This window comes from Panthera pardus, unplaced genomic scaffold (assembly GCF_024362965.1).
Source record: "Panthera pardus isolate Hobbes unplaced genomic scaffold, ASM2436296v1 HiC_scaffold_20, whole genome shotgun sequence".
NCBI classification, from domain to species: domain Eukaryota; kingdom Metazoa; phylum Chordata; class Mammalia; order Carnivora; family Felidae; genus Panthera; species Panthera pardus.
In genome coordinates, this window is record NW_026526766.1 from 72627439 (window position 1) to 72649278 (window position 21840).

A 21840-nucleotide genomic window follows, 5' to 3' on the forward strand; every position below is an offset into this window, starting at 1 on the left:
GCTGAAGGATGTGAGTTTTCAGATTAAAAGGGCATGCTGTAAAAAAAAAAATAAATAAATAAAAAAAAAGGCAGGGGGGCACCTGGGTGGCTCAGTCGGTTGAGCATCTGACTTTAGCTCAGGTCATGATCTTGCGGTTGTGAGTTTGAGCCCTGCGTCGGGCTCTGTGCTGACAGCTCAGAGCCTGGAGCCTGCTTCAGATTCTGTTTCTCCTTCTCTCTCTGCCCATCCCCCACTTGTGTTCTGTCTCTCTCTGTCTCTCAAAAATAAATAAATGTAAAAAAAAAATTTTTTTTAAAAAAGGGGCATGCTGATTGCCCAGCAAAAGAAATGAAAAATGAGCCAACCCACAGCATATCACTACAAAATTTTAGAATGAAAGTTATAAGATTTTAGAAGATTTTAAAGAAAAAGGGAGAGGTGGATGATGTACAAATGGAATAAGAATCAGAATGGCTTTGATCTAACAGCAAGGGATGAGAAAAGACAGAGGAGCTGTGAGGACAAATGATTTCCAACCTCAAATTCTCCATGCAAAATAAGGATGGGGTCAGATGCTTTAATGCCTACCCTAGTAACTACTCCAGCCTGCACTTAAACCAGTTTGAGAGCATAGTTACAGGGACTCTTACAGTGTGGCATCAGTTAGACAAAAGTGTCAGGCTTCCTGACCAACAGAAAAGGACATGTGGCTGGCTCTGTGTTGAACATCCCAAGTAGCCTCCTACCTCCTTCCCAATGGAGACCTCTGGTTTATTGATCTGTCTTTGGGACAGATCTAGGACACCCCTTTAAGAGAGGATTGACAAGAATCTCTTGAGAGAAACTCATCAGGCAACTTTGGGTTGTAAAAATGGAAACCCAGAAAGATCATGGTAATATGAAAGTATTCTATACCTTAAGAAGAGGAGTAAAAGGTAATGAATCAAATAGTTTAAAAAATTTTTTAAAAAACCCCTTATTATGGAAAATTTCAAGCACATATATAGAAGCAAAGAGAATAGTATGACAGACTCTCATATACCCATTACCCACATTCCATTTTGTTTCATCAGGTCTGGACCTTTTAAGGCTCTTGATACATGTTACGTTGTGGACAATGGAAACCGTTCCTGCTAGAATGACTCACTGTCTCTTGTATACTCTCTATAAAACTGCTAATGAAACAAACACTTTAATTAAAAAGACAAGATTGGGTCTGGCTTTCACAGTGGGCAGGGAAATGATATGAATTTTCTTATCAGTAAGGTGGAAATGACGGTAGGTATGGTGATGATAAGGATAAAACTCACACGTGAGATCATTAGCCTGAAGCAGTTTTGTTGGTAATTATCGGAACTGAGGCTGAAAACCACGGCTCTTGACTCCACGAATTTCCTACACATTTTTCTCTATTGCATTTTTTCTACTGAGACCCTCACATTGCATATTTAATTCTAACTTTCATTATAACTTCCAGTTATAAGTAATAAATAAGTCATGGGATGTCATGCACAGCATGGTGACCGTCGTTAATAATACGGTATTGTGTATTTGAAAGTTGCCAGGAGAGTGGATCTTAAAGTTCTTATCAAAGACAAATTTAGAGCCATCTGTGGTGATGGATATTAACTAGTCTTATGTGGGGAACATTCACAATATATACAAATATCCAATCATTATGCTGGACACCTGGAACTTATATGATGTTATATGTCAATTATATCTCACAAAAAAAAAAAAAAAAAAAAGACATCCTGACTTGCTTAAAATGAGCCAGAATATTTTGCTTTACTTGTAAAGTTAATAGTATCTGTTTTTGTAAACAAAAATAAAATTTTACAATCCTTGGGGTATCTTTGAATTTGTCTTTTATATAGACACATCCTCCATCAAAAATCCTCCCTTAACCTTGCTCGACTGAAAATCTGATGCATACAGTCCTGGGATATTACAATACAAATTACTTTGTTCTTGCACTTGGCAAGTATGTTAGTACTTAATATATATTTGTACTTGAAGTAGGATTTCACATTTGTCATTTAGCACAGGTTTATCTGGCGTCTTTATTAGAATATAATTATATAGTGAGATACAAGCTTATGTGAGTAACTGAAGTTCTACATCAAAGAAACACTTGTTTGTTTGCTCTCTTTCTTCACCCCGTGTATGAGGCATATGTATTGAGTTTCTTATTCACTGAGCCTGAAAACATATAATCAGGTTACTCAGGCTGGGAGAATGGGAGTGTATACAGTGTTTTTTGGGAAGGGCAGAGGAAGGAGGAAGTGTTGACTGGAGGTCTCTGAAACCTTAGCTCTGTCCCATTGGTGAGCTGAGCTAAGCCCGGGTATAAAGAGACAAGGTCACCTGCTCCCTTTTTTCCAACAGGAAAAGGTCTCTGCAGAGTGGTCTGGGTAAGACAGGAGTCACTTGATGACAATGCCACGATTACATGGGTCCATGATCTCCAGCATTTTCTCCATGCAGGGCTAGACCAACACTCAACTATTTCAAATTCCTAAGGATTGTCAAGGTTCATGTGGCCAAGTCTAAGGACATTGGGAGAAGGGAATAAGTGTCTTAAGTGGCTCCCTTGCCTTTGTCTCATGATATTGCTGCTCTTTAAGAATTCTTAGCTTGATTTTTTTTAAGTGTATTTAGTTTTGAAAGAGAGAGTGCCAGCAAGCATGGGGGAGGGGCAGGGAGACAGGGAGAGAGAGAATCGTGAGCAGGCTCTGTGCTGTCAGTGCAGAGTCCAATGCACGGCCTGAACTCACAAACCGTGAGGTCATCACCTGAGCCCAAATCAAGAGTTGGATTCTTAACCGATTGAGCCACCCAGACACCCCTCTTAGCTGAGTTTTATTCCTCTGAGAGAGTTATATGATTCCATTTCCAAACTAACTTTGTGATTTTGGAGGTAAGTGGGATAGACTTTGCTATTCAACATGAAAACTAAACATGCAGTAGAGAGCTTGCTGGAGGCCTGGCTGCAATGTGTTTGGTAGCAACTACTGGATATTTTTCAGGACTGAGAAAGTCCTTCCAGTTTTGTTTTGGCGGGGAGGTTTTGGTGTGTTGATGTTTCATCAGTCTGTTTCTCTATGATGGCCTTGAGTGGATCGAAGTGAGAATTCGTCCTCATCATTTGGAGTCAGGGGCCTGGGCCTTAGGAATTTGAAGTACATGTGGGTCAGCTGATTCCCACATGAAGAAAATGTTGGAGATCATTGAGGCTCTCCTAATGGGGCTAAGGTCAAGGCTCCTCTCTGAGTTTGAAAAGGTCTCTGGGATCATCTTGTCTCTCTTGTTTACCTTATAGATGAAGGAATAGAGCCCCACTGATAAATCTTTACTCTGTTCCATGGCCACAGTTCTCAAGAACAGTCACCTGGTATCTGCGTCTTTATTGTTGGCCAAGAAGCAAACCAGATCAGTTCCAGCTTGTCAAGGCTGAGTCTCAAATTATCTCTCTTTAAATGCACTTGTGGCTGGGTATGTTCTGTTCCATTTGGAGGTAGAAAGAAAGCACAGAAAAGGTGGGGTTGTTATCAGGCCCTGTGGAACAGATGAACAATGTTCAGCGAACGATGACGACAGCTTGTACTAGAAAGATGGATGAAGTCATGTATTTCAAGGATGCTGAGGAGAGAGAGCGAACAGTGTGTAAGAGGGAGGCGTACCAAAGTTACCCTTAGGTCCAAGACTCAAGTTAAACACCCTGAAGATATGTGCAGGTGAGCCCTTATATGGGATTTCACATCCTATAGACTGTGTGTAAAACATAATTAGGATAGTGATAGACTGGAAGAGAACATCTTAGAGTCCTTACCAAATTTTGGGCAGTGCCTTTTGAATACTGGCATCCTTATGACCAGGACATGGGTAGGAGAAGCTTTAAGAAGGTTAGGGTAGAACCGTCTTCTTTCCCACTGCCTTATTCATAGAAAAGTGGTCAGAAAATGTTTAATTGAATTTGACATGTCAGTTTGGAGCATTAATAATTATATAACGATTGTATGTCGCGTATCTTGTTATTTTTAAAAAATGGGTTTATCTACAACTCAAAGAGCATGCTTATCTCAGAGGTCTTGCTGAGTGACAAGGGTAGGGTGAGGGTTAGAAGAGGATGGTAAGGAACAGACACATGGAGGAGGTGGCCTTGGTTGCGGACTTGAATCAACACGTAGGAGTTAGCTGGGCAAGGACCAGAGAATTGACCATTTTAGGCAGAAGGAGTAGCTGGTACAAAGGTCCTAAAGCAGAAATGACCTTGGTGGTCTTTGCAGACCAGAAAGGCAGGTGTGAGTGGAGTCCAGTGAGCAAGGGAGCAAGTGGGAGGAGGCAAGGTCAAAGAGGTAGGTAGGGGCCAGGACATGCATAGTAGTGTCTTCTTAAAGGCCATGGTTGGCAAGAGTCTGGATTTTAATCTTAGGAACAAAAGGGAAGGCGTTTGGATTTATGCGGGGGAATGACAGGATACAATTTTTACTTTAAGCAGACAGCTAGTGCTACAATGTGGAGAATGGGTTGTAGGGAATGATAGTGGAGGCAAGGAGACATTCAGGAGACCGTCACAGGGAGCCATGTGGCAGATAACCATGGTGGTAGAGCTTGGGCTACAATGGTGGCTTTGAGTAGATTTTGAATGAAGGGCCAACCAGACTTGCTGCTATATTAATGTGAAGTAAGAAAAGGAAGGATTGGTGATGACCTCTAGGTTTTTGGCTTTAGCGACTGGGTGGACAGTGGTTACTGTTCATTGGGATGGGGAAGTTCGGGGCAGAACAGATTGGGCAGTTGGGAATCAAGTTGTTTTGGCCATATTGAGTGCAAAACTGCCTATTAGTCATTAAAGTAGAGATGTCATGGCAATTGGTTATGAATTTAATTCAGAGTGAGAATAGAAATTTGGGAGTCATTTGCGAATAGATGGTGTTTAAATCCATGGGAGGGGAGTAGACCATCTAGTGAGATGAGCTCCATGTGAATAGTCTAGGTCTGGCCCTGAGGCATGACAATATTTAGTGGCCCAGTACCTAATTATGGGAGGAACAAGTGGAAAAGGAGACTCAGAGGATTGGTAGGGTAGTAGAAGAAAAAAAGTAGAGGAAGCCAAGAGAAAAGTTTTTAGAAGGATCATGATCAATAGTGACCATTGTATTCAATAATATGGGGGTCATTGGTGATCATGATTAGAGTTGTGAGATGTAGATGCAGAAGTCTGGTTTTAAAGACAGAGTTTTTCTTTGAGTTGGAGATACTTTCAACAATGTTCCAGGATAGCTTTTTTCCAATGTCAGTTATTTGTGTTTTTTTGCAGTCTGCCTACCTTTTTCCTTACAAGCCACAAGGTGGAGCTAATGAGTCAAGTGATTAGGCTTTACGTTTGGTCACTCGTAGTGCTTTTGGGTGTGGGGATGGGTTACACTGGTGATGGACATTATGGAGGGCACTTTTTAAGACGAGCACGGGTGTCATATGTAAGAGATGAATCACTGGGTTCTGCTCCTCAAGCTAAGACCACACTGTGTGTTAACTAACTTGAATAAAAAAAGAAAAGAAAAGAAAAAGAAAGCAAGGATGAAGATTTTCTAGAAAATTGAGTTGGGGGGGGGGGAGTCCTTTTTCCTAAACAAAAGTAATTATAGATTGAGGGCCTGATTTCTTGAAAATATGAAGAAGCAAGATGTAGAAATGCACATGATCTCACATGTTTCAAAAAGTTAGAAAAATATGTGAAAATTAAAAATCTGAGATTCCCAGGGATGGCAGACTAAATATATAAACTTCTTTTTCATGAGACCTCACCAAGGTAACACTAGAGTGTTTTTGTTTTGTTTGAAGTATAAGGCTGCAAAGATAAAAAGCAGCAGGGGAGGAAATAGTAGCAGTACAATGGGGACTGGAAAGCAAATTGAGAGGGGATAATGGTCTCAAGTGCCTCAAAAAAGCTGCCTTTGAAGCTGACTGTGGGGGGGGGGGGTGGGACTAAGCGGCCACCTGGTTTACATCATAGAATCCTTCAAAAAAGGTCGAAAATTGGCAGTGCTAAGTAAGTAAGTACCTCCGGGATTGGGGGAGAGAAAGCTGAAGAGAAAAATTAGCCAGGAATCTGTTTAAGAAGTTAGAGCTTCTAGTTCTGACCTCCTTCCTCACACAGGGGTGACTGTCTCTTCTATACTCTGCCAGAACTGGAGGCATATTCTCTGGAGGGTAACACAGAGGGTCTCTGGACACAGGGACCCCAGGCACCGTTGAGGATGGGGGCTAAAATCCTAAAATCAGGATGTTAAGTAAAAGATTACCAAATGTTGACACGTTAGTCATCTATCTTCCTGTGCTTGGCTCTCAGCCTTCTATCTTCCCTTCAAGGATTAGAAGAGCCTTTTCTAGAAAGTCTAAACAGACCAAGAGAAGAAACTTGAAGATACTGGTATTGGAGAAGGTTCCTCAATGAAATGACCCAGCAGCGTCCCTGTAGAGAATTGTCAACAAGCCCTCAACATGCAGAGAGCTTTCAGTTAGGTTTTTAGTGTTTCCCTATTGGATGAGTGGGCAGACAAGGTCACTGAATATTTAAGAGAAGGTTCTAAAATGAATACCAAGTAAAAACAAAGAAAAAAAAGTACTACCGAGTGAAACATCATTGAGGGAGCAGAACATTTCCAAGAAAAAAAGAATCATTAATATCTTCAGAAAGAGATGTCATAACAATAAAACGAGAATTTTTTAGTATCTAGAGAGCAGAGAGCTCATGGAAATGAAAACCATGATAGAAATGGAAAAAAAAAAAATTAGAAGTGAAGGAAGTCACCTGTAAAGTGAAACAAAAAGATAGATGGAGGATTTGAGACCAAAAAATATGTTTGAAAACGAGAGGACCAGAGACCTCAGTATCTACCATCTGAATAACAAGAGTGCCAGGAAGAGAAAACCCAGAAATGGGAAGCATCAAAGAAGTCATTCAAGAGAACAAACTAGAGAGTGAAGACATACTGTGTTACCAGTTGTGCCCAGAAGATGAGATGTCCCCTTCTTTTGTGTTTTTCTTTATATTCCAAATTTTCTGTAACACATACCTTTTTTTTTTTAATCAAAAGAAGTTAACTTTTGTAACAAATATCTCTTAAAACCAGGGGCAAATATGTGGTTTCAGTATTACCCACATGGCCTAGAAAATTTAACTCACAGATGGTCCATTTCCAATAGAATGAATGTGTCAAAAGAGCATGTCAAAAGGGACCGCCTAAGTTCAATCATTTAATCAGAAATTATGTTACCAGGACCAAGGTCGGACTCATGTTCCTGCCTGCAGGTAAATACTCTCTGAGAGGGCCACCCAAAACCTAGCTACAGGGCTGTGTTGGGTATTTGATTTGTATTCCCATTTGAGCATCTTTCCTTATTACTGAACACTCATTATTCTACATGAATCCCCCTTGGGGGGGGGTGTTCTTTGGGTCACCAGCCCCTGGCATATCACAGTGTGAACCATTCTGCTCTGCAGTTCTCTACGTGTGGCTGAGCAGTCCTCACTGCTCTCATCTGCCTCCTCAACCCTGCATCCTAACGTTCCTCTATTTGAAGCTTCAAAAACCTTCCGGACTTGAGGAGGCTTTTTGGTAGCTGCCGACCTTTTGCGTTGGGAGCTGTTTTTGCACTACCTCTTCCTCCTCCCACAGGTTTGTGAGCCCACAGTCTCACCAGCCGACGACTGAGCATGAGCTCTGGGGGTGGAGCTGGAATGTTGAGCTTTCCAGTTGATCCTGACCGTTGCGGTATTTTCCTGGAAAAAATCCAGTACAGAGACTGAACGCCAAACCACAGAATGTGTCTGATTTAACTTCCAGACACTGTTGTCATCGTAGTTAAGTGGTTATTATTAGCTTGTTATTAGCATTTTGGATGACTGGTATTATATGTCCATTGTTTAGCTTTCTTTTATTACGGAAAAATTGAAACGTCTAAAAGCAGAGTGGAAGTGTAACAATCCCCCACATACCCATCTGCTTGCTCGAGCAGTTGCCCACTCATGGCCCATCTTGTTCTAGCTCTGTGCCCACCTGCTCTCCACCCCTTGGATTATTTTACTTTTATTTTATTTTATTTTATTTTATTTTATTTTATTTTATTTCATTTTATTTTATTTTAAGTTTTCTTTATTTATTTTGAGAGAGAGAGAGGGAGAATGTGCACACACAAGCAGGGGAGGGGCAGAGAGAGAGGGAGAGAGAGAGAATCCCAAGCAGGCTCTGACAGCACAGAGCCCGACCCGGGGCTCCATCTCACCAACCATGAGATCATGACCTGAGGTGAAACCAAGACTTGGACACTTAACTGACTAAACCACCCAGGTGCCCCCCTTTGGATTACTTTTTTTAATGTTTACTTATTTTTGAGAGACAGAGGGAGACACAGAATCCGAAGCAGGCTCCAGGCTCTGAGCTGTCAGCACAGAGCCCGACACGGGGCTCAGACCCATGAACCATGAGATCATGACCTGAGCCCAACTCGGATGCTCAACTGACTGAGCCACCCAGGCACTTGAACCCCTTAGATTATTTTAAAGCAAATCCCAGACATCAGAGCACTTCATACAAAAATATTTAGTACATATCTCTAAAATACAAGTGTTCTTTTAAAAAAAAGAACCACATTATCATCACACCTAAAATTTTTTCTTAAGATTTCTTCAAATATCCAGTAAACTGATAAACTGATAAACTCCAGTGAAGCTGGAGTGTTCATTCCCCAGGGTCTCAGGCACAGTTTTTGTAGGTGTTTTTCCAAATCGTGATCCAAATAAAATTCATATTTTGATATGTTTCTTAAGTATTTAAAAAATCCCTTGTGGGCAGTTTCCAGCATCAGGAGAGAGTTGTGTGGAACAGCACTGCAAACATCCCTACTCAAAGCTTGATGGGTGTGGGGAGGGAACTTCAGAGCACTCAGGACAAAGATGAGTGGCAAACAAAAGATAAGTTCTTGTAAGTTTTACCTCATGTTCTTCTCAAGGTAAAACTCTTCTCAAAGGTGATGCTTCAGGGGAAGACTTGAGTTTGCCTGTGCTGGCACATTGCATGAGAAGGTTTCCCCCCAGAGTGCACTCAGATGTCCAGCTGCTCCTCACTCTTTAGCACATTATCAGGGACACAAGGTACCCCCCGCCTAGCCAGGGAATGGCTCCTCCTGGCCTGACTCCATACTGGTCTGGAGGGTGCCTATGGGAAAAGCATGAGATTAGAAACTTCCATAGCGCTTTGTGACTTCTGAGGTAGTGGGCGAGAAGATTCTTAATCACTCTTAATTTGCTGTTCATGCTTCTTACACTCAAAGAAAAAGAAACCCTTGGAGAAACATGTTTTTCTGGACTGTGGATTGCATCCTTTTCTGTCCTACCGAGTGTGGTCTTAGTAGCTGAACCAGAACCAGGTGAGGCAAAGGAGATGCCCAGGGAACAGATTTAGGGAGATGCTCGGCTCAGGTGCCGACCTTGCACTTACAGGGGCCTGAGAGAGATTTTTCTCCTTAAATTTTGCATCGTGGGCACCTGGCTTGCCTCATCCTGGTCCTGTCTAGGCTGGCCCTCTTTGAGCTCGTTTATCACTCACTCTAGATGACGCACCATGTGGTTCTAGGGATTCTGGACTTGTACATAGACGCAGCTCTGTACTATGCACCTCTTCCCTAGCTGGAACCCCTCAGGTAGGGGCTGTATCTCTTTGATCTTTGCATACGTGGTCCAGAGGGGTGGACAGATGAGCGGCTCTTGGATCAATGAGCGAATCAGTCCACCAGTGATCAACTCAGTGAATCAGAGACCAGAACTCTCCTGACATAGACTTTTCCGTGAACGGTTCAGAGAACATCCTGGATTGTCACTCTCCAGGCTCCACAGCTGAGTCCTCTCTGCACACGGAGAAGCTGAGACCTCTCATCAGTGTGGCTGAGGATGGGCACTGTCCCCCCACTTGTCCTTGCCCGGAGCTTCAGTTGCTTTCAGTATCAGGCTGTTACTGTGCTGGAAACACAAGCCGCCCCTCTTCCACCCCACTTCCTCCGGAGTCCGTGTCACAAGCCTGTGTCACACCACAGCCAGACTGTCCCGGGAGCACGCGGCTGGGCCTCCTGCGCCGTGATTTGGGGGAGGAAAGGGGTCGAGAATCGACTGCCTGGGTCTTGGAGGCTCCTTTGTGAACTCTGTGTTACATTCTTCCCCTCTCTCCTCCCGCAGAGCGTACTGAAGAAGAGGGACCAAGTGCAAGCAGAGTACGAAGCCAAACTAGAAGCTGTGGCCCTGAGGAAGGAAGACCGCCCCAAGGTCAGGGGAGCCCCTGAGGGAGGGCTGGGCTCCACAAGGCTGCAGTCGCCTCGCTGGCGCTGAGTGAAGCCTTGTCCCCAGATCCACACAGCTAAGGTGGTCAGTGCCAGCTGGGCTGTGTTCACACTGTCATTTTTTCCTGTTCTCTTTGATGTCTTATTTCTGGAAGTTTCTTTTTCTTTCTTTTTTTTTTAATTTTATTTTTTTAAATTTACATCCAAATTAGTTAGCATATGGTGGAACAATGATTTCAGGAGTACATTCCTTAGTGCCCCTTACCCATTTAGCCCATTCCCCCCTCTCACAACCCCTCCTGTAACCCTCAGTTTATTCTCCATATTTATGAGTCTCTTCTGTTTTGTCCCCCTCCCTGTTTTTATATTATTTTTGTTTCCCTTCCCTTATGTTCGTCTGTTTTGTCTCTTAAAGTCCTCATATGAGTGAAGTCATATGATATTTGTCTTTCTCTGACTGACTAATTTCACTTAGCATCATACCCTCTAGTTCCATCCACATTGTTGCAAATGGCAAGATTTCATTCTTTTTGATTGCCGAGTAATACTCCATTGTATATATATACCATGTCTTCTTTATCCATTCATCCATCGATGGTCATTTGGGCTCTTTCCATACTTTGGCTACTGTCGATAGTGCTGCTATAAACATGGGGGTGCATGTGTCCCTTTGAAACAGCAATTCCTGGAAGCACGGGGGGTTGAGTTTTCTGTTGTTTCCTGAGATTTTTTTTTTTTTTTTTTTAAGACTTTCAGCATTGCCATTCAAGGGCATTTCCTGTCTGTAAAACGGGATTGACGAGAAAGGGAAGAACAGTCTAGATCAGTGTTCTCACCAGTGTGGTTTGCTTACTCATCCATAAGCTGTCGCCAATCCATGACAGGAAAGGTGCAGAAGCTGAGAGTCAACAGTTTTATAGCAATTTGACACTTGTTGAACACTGAGCATGAGTGTTGTCAAACTAGCCCATGTGGAGCAAACTACACACTAGTTATGCATAGTAGGTCTACAGCTCTGTCGTGTTGGGGAAAAAAGCCACTGAATAGTGGTTCTTTACCACAAAGTTTAAGAAGCACTGATTGAACTTAGTTAAGATACCCCCAGCTACAGGGCTCTGGGTCTAGATAGAGGATCATACTGTAAAAATGCATCTGGTGTACTAGTCCTTGCCATGTGTTGCCTTTTCCTTCCCCCAGCCGGGAGTAAAGACAAGAGTAGTAATAGCCGATGTGCGAGCGCTTACAACGTGCTAAGCTCTTTACCTTATCTCACTTACTCCATACGACAGTCATGTGGTTCGGGAGCCGTTATTATTCCCATTTGAGAGATGAGCAAACCAAGGCCCACGATCTCACAGCTAGCAAGTATGAGAGCCAGGATGAAATCCTGCAGCCTGACCTTAGCACCTTGCCAGTTACCATTATGTTACTGTGTTCCTTTTTGTTTGCAATTGGAAGGTATAGTTGTTTTCTAAAAGGGGGTGGGGTAGGGAATGTTATTAAAAAAATAAATAGCAGGGGCCCAGGGTTCTGGGAAGTAGTTTTACATCAGAACTGTTTCTCTTCCTCTGCCTTGGTTCTTGCTGCTGTGGTAGCCATACTGTGATACACCCAGAAAGGAACCAGCTGTGGAAATTGGAAACCCAAACCTCAGAAGTGGCACACCCTGGCTCCATATAGCAGTTTTTTTTTTAGTTTATTTAATTTATTTTGAGAGAGAAAGAGAGCGCATGAGTGAGTGTGTGAGTGGGGGAGGGGCAGAGAGGGGGAGAGAGAGGGAGAGGGAGAGGGAGAGGGAGAGGGAGAGAGAGAGAGAGAGAGAGAGAGAGAGAGAGAGAGAGAGAATCCCAAGCAGGCTCCGTGCAGCCAGCGTGGAGCCTGATTCAGGGCTCAAACTCGCAAACTGAGATCATGACCTGAGCTGAAATCAAGAGTTGGACACTTAACTGACTGAGCCACGGAGGTGCCCCCATATGGTATTAAAATATATATATATATATATATATATATATATATATGTAAATTGTTTCACACGATCACCACAACAGTCATCTGAGGCCCAGAGGGAAGGCATTATTCTTCCCCATTTCATGGGTGAGGAAAGAGCCACAAAGCAGCTTGATGAATTGCCCAGCTTTGTTGATACCCAAGGTCTTTATCCAGTGTGCTGGGCGCAGCAGGCATACAATACATCCTGTGGCACGGCTGCCCGTGTCACCCGTGGTGACCTACATGAGAGTGAAGTCTGCATACATCTGATGGAAATCCAGATGATACGGAGAGGGACTCTTGTCACTGGCCCAGTGTGTGTAGCTGGGACTTGGCCAGAATGCTAGGCACCTCTCTTCCATTCTTCTTGCCACAGGCTGTTGGCCTGCTTCCATCCTGTGTGTTGGGACCATGATGGGAATGCAGCTGTGTGCACAGCCACCCTCCGTCTTCCAGCTGCCCGTTGCCTTGACTAGTTCCTAGCCATCCCTGTGATATTCTGGAACACGGTGCCATTTGCTGAGCCCATATCTCCGTCTCATTTAAAGGAATGACAGGAAATATTGTGTTTATAGATTTCAAAATTTCATTTCAACAATTTAGCTTTCCAATATAAATATAGAAGTCACTTTCCCTAGCTAGGGAGGGAGGGCTAGCACATTCTGTCACTGGCCTAGTTTGGAAGCCGAAGACCCTGTCTTTGGAAGATGTTCTGACAGCATTCATCGCTGCTCACCACTGAATACAAGCTTTCTCGCAGGCTGGTTTGTCATTTAATCTCTGTTGAGCTCTGTACGGAACGGTTCCTTTGTAAAGACAGGAGCCGAAGGTTATGAATAATACGCCAAAGTAAATGCTGACCTTGTCTTGGCTTGCCGGCTGCCTAAAGGTCACAGCCTTGAACAGGTGGAGCCCAGGGAGCGGCCATTTCTGGCTCCCACGTTCCAGCCAGACAAGCTGCGGGGGCTCCTTTCTAACGCTCTCCACCTCTTGCCGGCCTGGGTGCCTCCTCTTCTCCCAGTGGGTGTCAAAATCTTCTTGCTATTGCTATTTTCACCTTCTCAGAGCATCACCTATACGACTCTTCTCTTGATCACAGGAGTTCTTAGAAGAGGGGGAAGGGTTTCTTCCCAGCCGGTGAGACTAAGTAGGTGGTCTAAACATGCCTCCATTCTCTCACCACACTGTGGGCGAGCCGTCTTGGTCTGCCCTCTTTCTGGCAAGACACTGAGCCATGCCAGTGCTAATTTTGCCGTTTTTTAGCAATTGTGGTAATTAACAAAACAGGGACTGTCGTCGTGGGGGTGGTGGTGCCCATGAGTGTGCTCTCACCGTGGGAGCGGCAGAAATTGCGCCTCCAGGTTTGGATCTGGGACAGCAGCTGCTTTGGTGGGTGGAGGAGGGCTCCGTTGGCGGCCTCTGCAAATGGAAAGGGGTTTGGTAGAAAGAGCACAGAATTTGGACTCCGATCACCCTGGGTTCAGTTCCCCAGCTCCTCAGCTCCATCTCCCCGCTTGCACTGGTTTGCTCATTAGCCCTGTGGGCTTCATACGTGTGACTTGTGGAGATGTGAAGGTCAGCGCAGCAGTGTCTGATGTAGGAGCCGACGCTCCATTGGTGGAGCCTCTGCTTCCCATACCAGCTCCCCTCGTCTCTAGGAGGAGTGCTGACCGAGAACCTCGTTTTCTGGTTTGTTGCCCTTATGGTTTTTGTTTTTAACTTTGCTTTAAAAAATTTTTTTTGACTGCCCTGTTTTAGGCATGGTTTCCTTGCGTTCTAAAGTTTCCCCTGCCTTCCCAGCCCTCCCAAATAAATGCCTGTCCTCCCTGACAGCCCATCAGAGGTACCTAGGAAGTGAGTAGCTGAAGGTTTTGCCGTGCTTTGTTTCGTGTGTGTGTGTGTGTGTGTTTATAAAGTTTATTTATTTATTCTGAGGGGAGGGGGAGAAAGAGAGAGAGGGAGAGAGAAAGGATCCCAAGCAGGCTCTGTGCTACCAGCCCAGAGCCCAGTGCGGGGATCAAACTCTCAAACCGTGAGATCATGACCTGAGCCAAAATCAAGAGTCAGACACTCAATGGACTGAGCCACCCAGGTGACCCTGTTTTGTGTGGTTTTGAGCTCCGCTTCCCAGAGCTACCACTGGTGAGAGAAAAGCCAGAGTGTCAGGAAGTGGGTTAGGGCGATTCTTAGCCCCAAGCACCTGGCGGACTCTGTCAGTGACTATGGCGGGAACTGCCTTGTTCATAGGTCCGTCATGGGGATGCAGGAAAGAGAGTATCTTGCCCAAAGACGGGCAGTTTTCACAGGGGTCTGGGTGTGTTAACAACATCTGAGGGACGTAGCAAGCCTAGGGAATTACCTGTTTTGAGGTTGAAATCTTGAGAAGTGGCTCTAAAGAGTGAGGGCAAGTTGATTTTTGTGAAGCCGTGGAGTGGCTCACTGATCAGTGATCACTGATCACCTTTCCAAAACCCAGAAGAGAGAAGTGGCCTTGTGGGTCTCCTCAGCCCTCACAGTGAATTTCACACCAGGGTGGCTGCGTTAGGAAGAAGGGGAGGGATCCTGTGGCCCCCCGCTGCTGGCTGGAAGCCCTGTGGCTGTGGCTTGTCCGTGTGTGGGGGTGAGCCTAGAGCTGAGGGCAAATGTTAGTATCATAGAACTTAAAGTTTTGCTTGTTGTTAGGGTTGAGAAAACTCAGCAGACCCTGAAGAGGTTTCTTCTCAGGCAAGTGGACATTTGAATTGCGTAGACTTGACTTACCTCATTTTAGCTTTGATGTCGGCGAAATGATAGGCACTTACTGGGCTGCCTTCTGCTGGACTTGTCAGGACCGCAGACTTGTGGAAATCCTCAAATATGATCCTCCCTAGAGCCAGGGAGGACAGCAAAGCTGTTACTAGAAACAAAGAGGGGCTGAGGAATTGCATTTCAAACTGGACGGGAAGCTTATACGCTAACATGAACAATAGGAGTGAACGTGAAGGGAAGACTCTTTTCGACGCCAACATATTCATGTGAATTTCCTTCCCACCCTACTCCCCAACCCACAAAAATGCTTGAGCTCATCCCACATTACCCCTCTCCCATCGCTCCAACAACCCATATTCTGTAACGAAAATTCTCACGAGAGAGAAGGGAACCACTGTGACAAATGCAGCCTTGTTATCTACTTAGAAGTGTTATCTTTTGGAGTCTTACCTGGTGATTTTTTTTCTGTTGTTGGTGTCTTGTGATAAGTGACAGCCAGCCGTCAGCATTGGGTATCACGATTGCCACGTCCTTCAGACACAAGATAGCACAACTCTGATGACACCTCAGTCAAAAAACTAAAACACAGATGAGCAATGCTGGTTGTCCCTGGTCAGTGAACCGATGGTTACAAGGACACCATCCAGAAAGAAACAAAAGGGGGAACACCGGGAGCCTGAGTGTGTGGGCCGGCCGCCTTCCTCTTCATTAAGTTGGGCACCTTCAGTAGCTGGTTGCTTTAACAGCTCATCCCAACTCCTGGTTCCTCTTGGTCCCTTCTTTTCCACCCTCCCCTCTCCTCCTCCTCCCCTCTCCTCCTTCTCCATCCTTGTGTTTCTATGGCTCTGCTCACTCTGACTTCCTTCCTGCTCCTGGGCTCATTTTTCTTAGTATCCTTTGCTGATCCCCTTATTAACCCTACAGATTTAGGCTTCTCCATGAATTCCACCCTTTGACCCTCCAACCCTCTCTTTGATTTCCCCATATATTAAAAAATTTTTGCATCATGGCAAGATACACATAACCAAAACCGTCTTTACTGTTTTTAAGTGTACGGTTCAATCATGTTAAGTAAATCCACACTGTTGTGCAATGGGTCTCCAGAGTACTTTTTTTTATCTTGAGGAACTGAAATTCTGTACCCATTAAATTAGTCCCCATTTCCCCCTCCTCCCAGCCCCTGGAAACCACCATCGTGCTTTCTGTCTCTAGGAGTTTGACTACTCTATCACCTCTTGTAAGTAGAATCATATAATATTTGTTTGTTTTTATAACTGGCTTATTTCACTCAGCAAAATGTCCTCAAGGTTCATCCATGTTGTGGCATGTCAGAATTTTCTTCCTCTTTAAGGCTGAAGAATATTCCACTGTATGTCTATACCCCTTTTTGTTTATTCATCCATCTGTGAACAGATACTTGAGTTGCTTTCACCTTTATCTGTTGTGAATATTGCAGTGGATATGGGAGGACAGATATCTCCGTGAGATCCTGCTTTCAGTCTTTTGGTATTCACCCAGAAATGGAACCGCCAGGGATGTCTGACTGGCTCAGTCAGTAGAGCACGTGACTCTTGATCTTGAGGTTGTGATTTCCAACCCCCCCTGAGTGGAGAGATTACTTAAAGATAAAATCTTAGGGTTACCTGGGTGACTCAGTCAGTTAAGCATCCAACTCTTGATTTCAGCTCAGATCATGATCTCACGGTTGTGGGATTGAGCCCCGTGTCCAGCTCTGTGCTGAGCGTGGAACCTTCTTGGGATTCTCTCTCTCTTTCTGTCTCTCTCTCTCTCTCTCTCTCCCTCTTGCTTTCTCTCTCTCTCAATAAACTTAAAAAAATAAGAATAGGGGCAACTGGGTGGCTCATTCAGTTTAGCATCCAACTTTGGCCCATGTCATGATCTTGTGGTTCGTGAACTTGAGCCCCACGTTGGGCTCTGTGCTGACAGCTCAGAACCTGGGGCCTGCTTCAGATTCTGTGTCTCCCTCTCACTCTGCCCTTCACCTGCTTGCACTCTGTCTCTGTCTCTCTCTCTCTCAAAAATAAAATAAACCTTAAAAAATATGTTTTAAATAGAAAATTCAAAAAAATAAGATCTTAAAAAAAAGAAGTTGAATTGCTGGATCATATGGTGACTCCATTTTTGGTTTTTTGAGGAAGTGCCGTACTAAAGTTTTACACAAGTGCAGGGGTTCCAATTTCCTACATCCTGGCCAACACTTATTTTTTTGTTGTTGTAGTAGCCGTCTTAATGGATTTGAGGTGGTTCTCACTGTGGTTTTGATTTGCATTTCCCTAATGATTAGGGATGTGCAGTGATTTTTTAATAGGCTCGCTGGCCATTTGTAGATCTTCCTTGGATAAATATCCATATATCCTTTGTCTATATTCAAACCAGGTGGTTGCTATGGTTGAGTTGTCTCAGCCCCCTCTTGGGTGGGGAGGGGGAGGCTCACCCTTTGCATGGCTGTAGCTGCCTCCTTTTTCTGGTCCACGGACCTGTCCTTTATCCTGAGCCCTACGATGCATTGTCGCCCCCCCCCGCCCCCCAGTCACCCAGACTATAAACTTCAGGCTCCTCTCTGACAGCTGTGTCTTATTTCTCACGTGCAGTGGGTTGCCACATCTGTCAGTTGTGTCTCCACCAGGTTAGTCTGATCTGCCGTCTCCCTTGTTGTGTTACAGCCGCCACCCTGGTTGCAGGGCACCTGGGGTGATCTCGTGCCAGTATATTTTGGTGTTGACTCATCTCTGATCTCTGGTGAAACCTCAGGGTGAGGTAGCATGGGTGAAGAGTGGTGTAAAGTATGAAAGAATATGTTTAATAATGTTTTATATTTGGAAGACAAAAAAGAAACCTTTTTGTGCGACATGGAATAAAGTTCATAATGTTCATTCTTGCTGGAGGGGCTAGGCACATGCACTTACATCTTGTAAGAATAGCAATTTACAGTATCGATACTGATCAGAACTAAGAAATATTTGGGGAGCATTTAATCTATGCCAGGCACCGAGTATTCTATGCATATTATCTTGTTCAACCTCATAGTAACTCTATAAGGTAGTTGGTATTATCCGGAAACAGAAGCTGAGGCATGCAGAGGCCCGACATCACCCATCTAGGAAGTGGTACCTGTGGTATTCAAATTCTGGAAGTCTGGCTCTAGAACTGTCTGTATAGTTAGAGGAAGCACAGGCTTTTCTATTTTCCAAAAAAGGGGGCAGCTGACCAAACCTGGCCTCAGGAACCCAGCCTTCTTGTTCTTTACTCTGCACCACTCCCCCCGCCGCCACCCCTGCCGCCATCTGGCTGGCTGGCGTTCTCTGTGTATGCTTTTGTGGGCACTGTAGCCTGTGAACTATTCCTGAGGTGGGCCCAGGTATTGTCTCCCTCTCTCACCTGTACATACTGTCACTCTGGAGTGCCCTCCTCCCACTGTCTCCTCAGCGGGATTGATTCTTCAAGGAGGCCCGATCCCTCATCCAAGCTGCACTGGCTGTCCAGGTCCCCCTCAGCGTGCTTACCGCGGGGCTGGGTGAAGAGAAAGTACCAGTAACCTCTCACCCTGATGTCCAGGCACCTTTAGTGCCTTCCCAGCTCAACTGTAGGCAGCCTGAGACGAGAGCCATCTACCGAGAGCAAAGTACCTCGGTCTTCCTCCGTGCCAAGCACAGAGTACGTCGTGAAAATGATGCGTCCCAAATGTTTCCCAAATTGAGGCTCAGGTAATCATAAAATCCAGAGCCATGGTTTTGACTCTTAACTTTTAAAAAATATTTATTTATTTATTTATTTATTTTGAGAGAGCGGGAGAGAGAGCGTGTGCGTGAGCAGGGGAGGGACAGAGAAAGAAAGGGAGAGAGAGAGAGAGAGAATCCCAAACAGGCTCCACACTGTCAGTGCAGTCTGACACGGGGACCCAAACCCACGCACTGTGAGATCATGACCTGAGCTGAAATCAAAAGTCAGACGCTTAACCGACTGAGCCGCCCAGCTGCCCCTTGACTCTTAATTTTTGTGGGTCAACCAGAATTCCCGTCTTCAGAACCGACCTGGGAATCTTTCCTAGAAAAGAATTCCTTTGTATCAGAGACCCTGGCCTCCCTCTTCTCAGCGGGCCCTGACCAGGTTCCCTTTTCAGACCTTTGCTTTCCGTCCTGGCCACAGCAGTTTTGTTAAGCAAAGAGGAAGTTGCTCCAGGGAACTTGCACCTTGATGCTTAAATGCGCAGGAGCCAGGAGAGGAATAAGGGAGGTGGACTGTGCCTGCTGGAGAGTGAGGCCCGGACACGCTGGCTCACGGGGCCTCCGCTGAGGCTGGTTCACTGTGTTCCTGGGGAAGGCTCCGCTCCGAAGAGGCAAAGCGGGGGCTCACTTGGTCTTCACTTCCCCCCCACCGAGGTGGGCAACAAGTGACAGGTGAGGCAGCAGCGAAAGGCAGAGAGACTTCAGTCATGGCATCAGAGGAAAAAGTCAAGTCCTTTTTCTTTCTTCTTCCAGAACCTCAGCGCTTTGGAAAAGCCTTTTCTCCCTCTTCAAAGAAAAGTTCCTTACTTTTAAGTTTCCCGGGATGCCTCTCTCTGTCTCTTTTTTCCCAACTACTTCTGCCTCACCCAAGCTCAGACCCCATGCCAGGCCAGCCTGAAACCCCCGCCCCTGGCTGCTCACGTTCCTTGCTCCCGCGTCTGCAGCCATCTCCACACGGTCTGTGTGGCCCTCGGCCCTTCTAGAAGCCCTGAATGTGTCCGGCTTCCTCAGCCTTTGCCTTCCCTTTATTGGTTTTTCTGGGTCCTCTACTTGCCTGTAAGGCCTGAGTATGAAACTTCCCACGTTGGTAGGGATTGACCCCTCATGGCGCCCCACAGCTTGGAGACATTTGGGGTCACAGGCCTCAGCACTTACAATGTACAAGGCCTCATTTTTTTGTCCGGAAGCATCTGGCAGGTGGGCGTCTGACCCAGTTTTAGGTACGTCGGCCCCTTGGCAGCCCTCAGAGGCTTGTGGTGCTCTTGAGTGAGGAGAGGAGCCAGCTTTGTGCTTTGGGGACCAGAGTAGCCACAAGGCCCTCCGACTGTGTAGGATGGATGAACTCACCAGAGCAAAGCAAAAGTCTAAACTTCTTTAAGTAAAAGTTGAAATTGCCTGCTATATTTTTCTTCATGTTTCAGATTCTTTCGACATGCATAAGTGATCTTCTTCCTATTTCCTCAGAATTAACCTAACTTTGACTCATCATTTTTGATTATCTGCTATCTGGGGGAGCAGAGACAGGTCTCTAGATTACTTGTAAAGTGAGGTTCAGAGGAGAAGTGAGCCAATAATCTTACTACAATTAATTCTGTGATAAATGAGGGTAGGCATTATCAAATGTCACAAGTAAGGGAATAGCTCCTATGATACGGGAAAACCTTTTCTGGTTTCATTACAGGAGCGAGGAGAATAGTAGAGCAATGCCCAATAAGTGCCGTACATTTGCAAAATCTACACGCATTTTTATATAGGGATGGGTAAAAAGGGGGAACCAAAGATATTGGACTCTGTATTGCAGTGTTTCTTCCTGTTTATAAACAGGGGTGGGGGTGGGGTGTTTCCTCCATGAGTCTCTGCTGTGCTTGGATGGGTTCGAAGATTTGGATCAGGATAGCACTTTTCAGAATTCCTTCTTAGACCTGAAAACCCAAGGCTCTGCCTTCAAATAAATGCCCCTCCCCCCCCCCCCCCCCCCCCGCCCCAAGGAGGGAGTGTGTTTATGGCATTTAATGTAGTGATTTGGCCTCGTGCAAGAGAGCTCGAGGCATGAGTCACCAAGTTACACATACAGAGCACCTCTTTAATGCACTCCCCTTCCAGGTGCCGGCAGATGTTGAGAAATGTCAGGATCGGATGGAGTGTTTCAATGCTGATCTGAAAGCCGACATGGAGCGGTGGCAGAGCAACAAGAGGCAGGACTTCCGGCAGCTGCTCATGGGAATGGCCGACAAGAACATCCAATACTACGAGAAGGTAATGAGTGTGCCGGCAAGACCCCAGCCCTCTCAGTGAGGAAGCACGTCTAATAGCCAGAGAGAGCCCGGGGCAAGGGCCTGCCCGAAATCCAGCAGCAGCCACCCCTGCGGGTCCTTGCCCCACTGTGCGAGATGCGGTGCCAGGTTTGGGAGCAGAGGCCCCCGTGGGGGTGCCCACAGGGCATTCATGTGCACACACTGCTCACGGAGGCGGCAGTTCTCTTCTCCCGGGCCCTTTGGGCCTGGCGGCTAGCTGCGCCCCCGAGTCAGGAGGCCTGCAGTCTAGGGAGAGAGCAGGACCCAGAGGGCCATGGGGTCTCTCACTGAAAACAAGCTCCTTGAGGCTCCTGGGGCTCCCTTACGTGGGGTAGGGTCTGAGTCTAGTTTCTACTCCAACCTCAGAGTCACCAAGGAAGGAAGCATGGAGTGATTTTACCACTCTGCTCCCCAACTTGACCAAAGGATGCCTCTCTCCTCCTACCTGCTCAGAACTCCTTCCCAAATGACTCAGCACAAAGACCTGCTTCACCCCGAGCTCCTTCTACACAAGGTCTTATGTGGTTCTTCTGTTGTGCCCTTTATGCAAGAGATTGCTCAAAGGGAGGATCATTTTGCCAAGTAGGGTGCTCTCAGAGGAGAGTGCCAGTCTTTAGGTTCTTGGCCCTTCACAAGGATCTGGAATGAAAGGGGATTGCTGCAGTGGAAAGAATATCCGCTTTGGCCACTTACTAGCTGTGTGTCTTAGACAAGTTACGTAACCACTCTGGGTCTCATCTTCT

The 21840-nt window shown here is 45.6% G+C and overlaps 1 protein-coding gene across 5 annotated transcripts in view; it reads left to right on the top strand.

Moving 5' to 3' along the window:
• Positions 1 to 21840, top strand: part of SNX30 (sorting nexin family member 30) — a 115170-nt gene that overhangs the window by 86297 nt on the left and 7033 nt on the right. For all 5 annotated transcript variants that reach the window (XM_053908188.1, XM_053908189.1, XM_053908190.1 and 2 more), the window contains exons 7-8: positions 10220 to 10306; positions 20907 to 21059. In XM_053908188.1, the coding sequence (XP_053764163.1) occupies positions 10220 to 10306; positions 20907 to 21059 (240 nt within the window). The remainder of the gene's footprint in view (positions 1 to 10219; positions 10307 to 20906; positions 21060 to 21840) is intronic.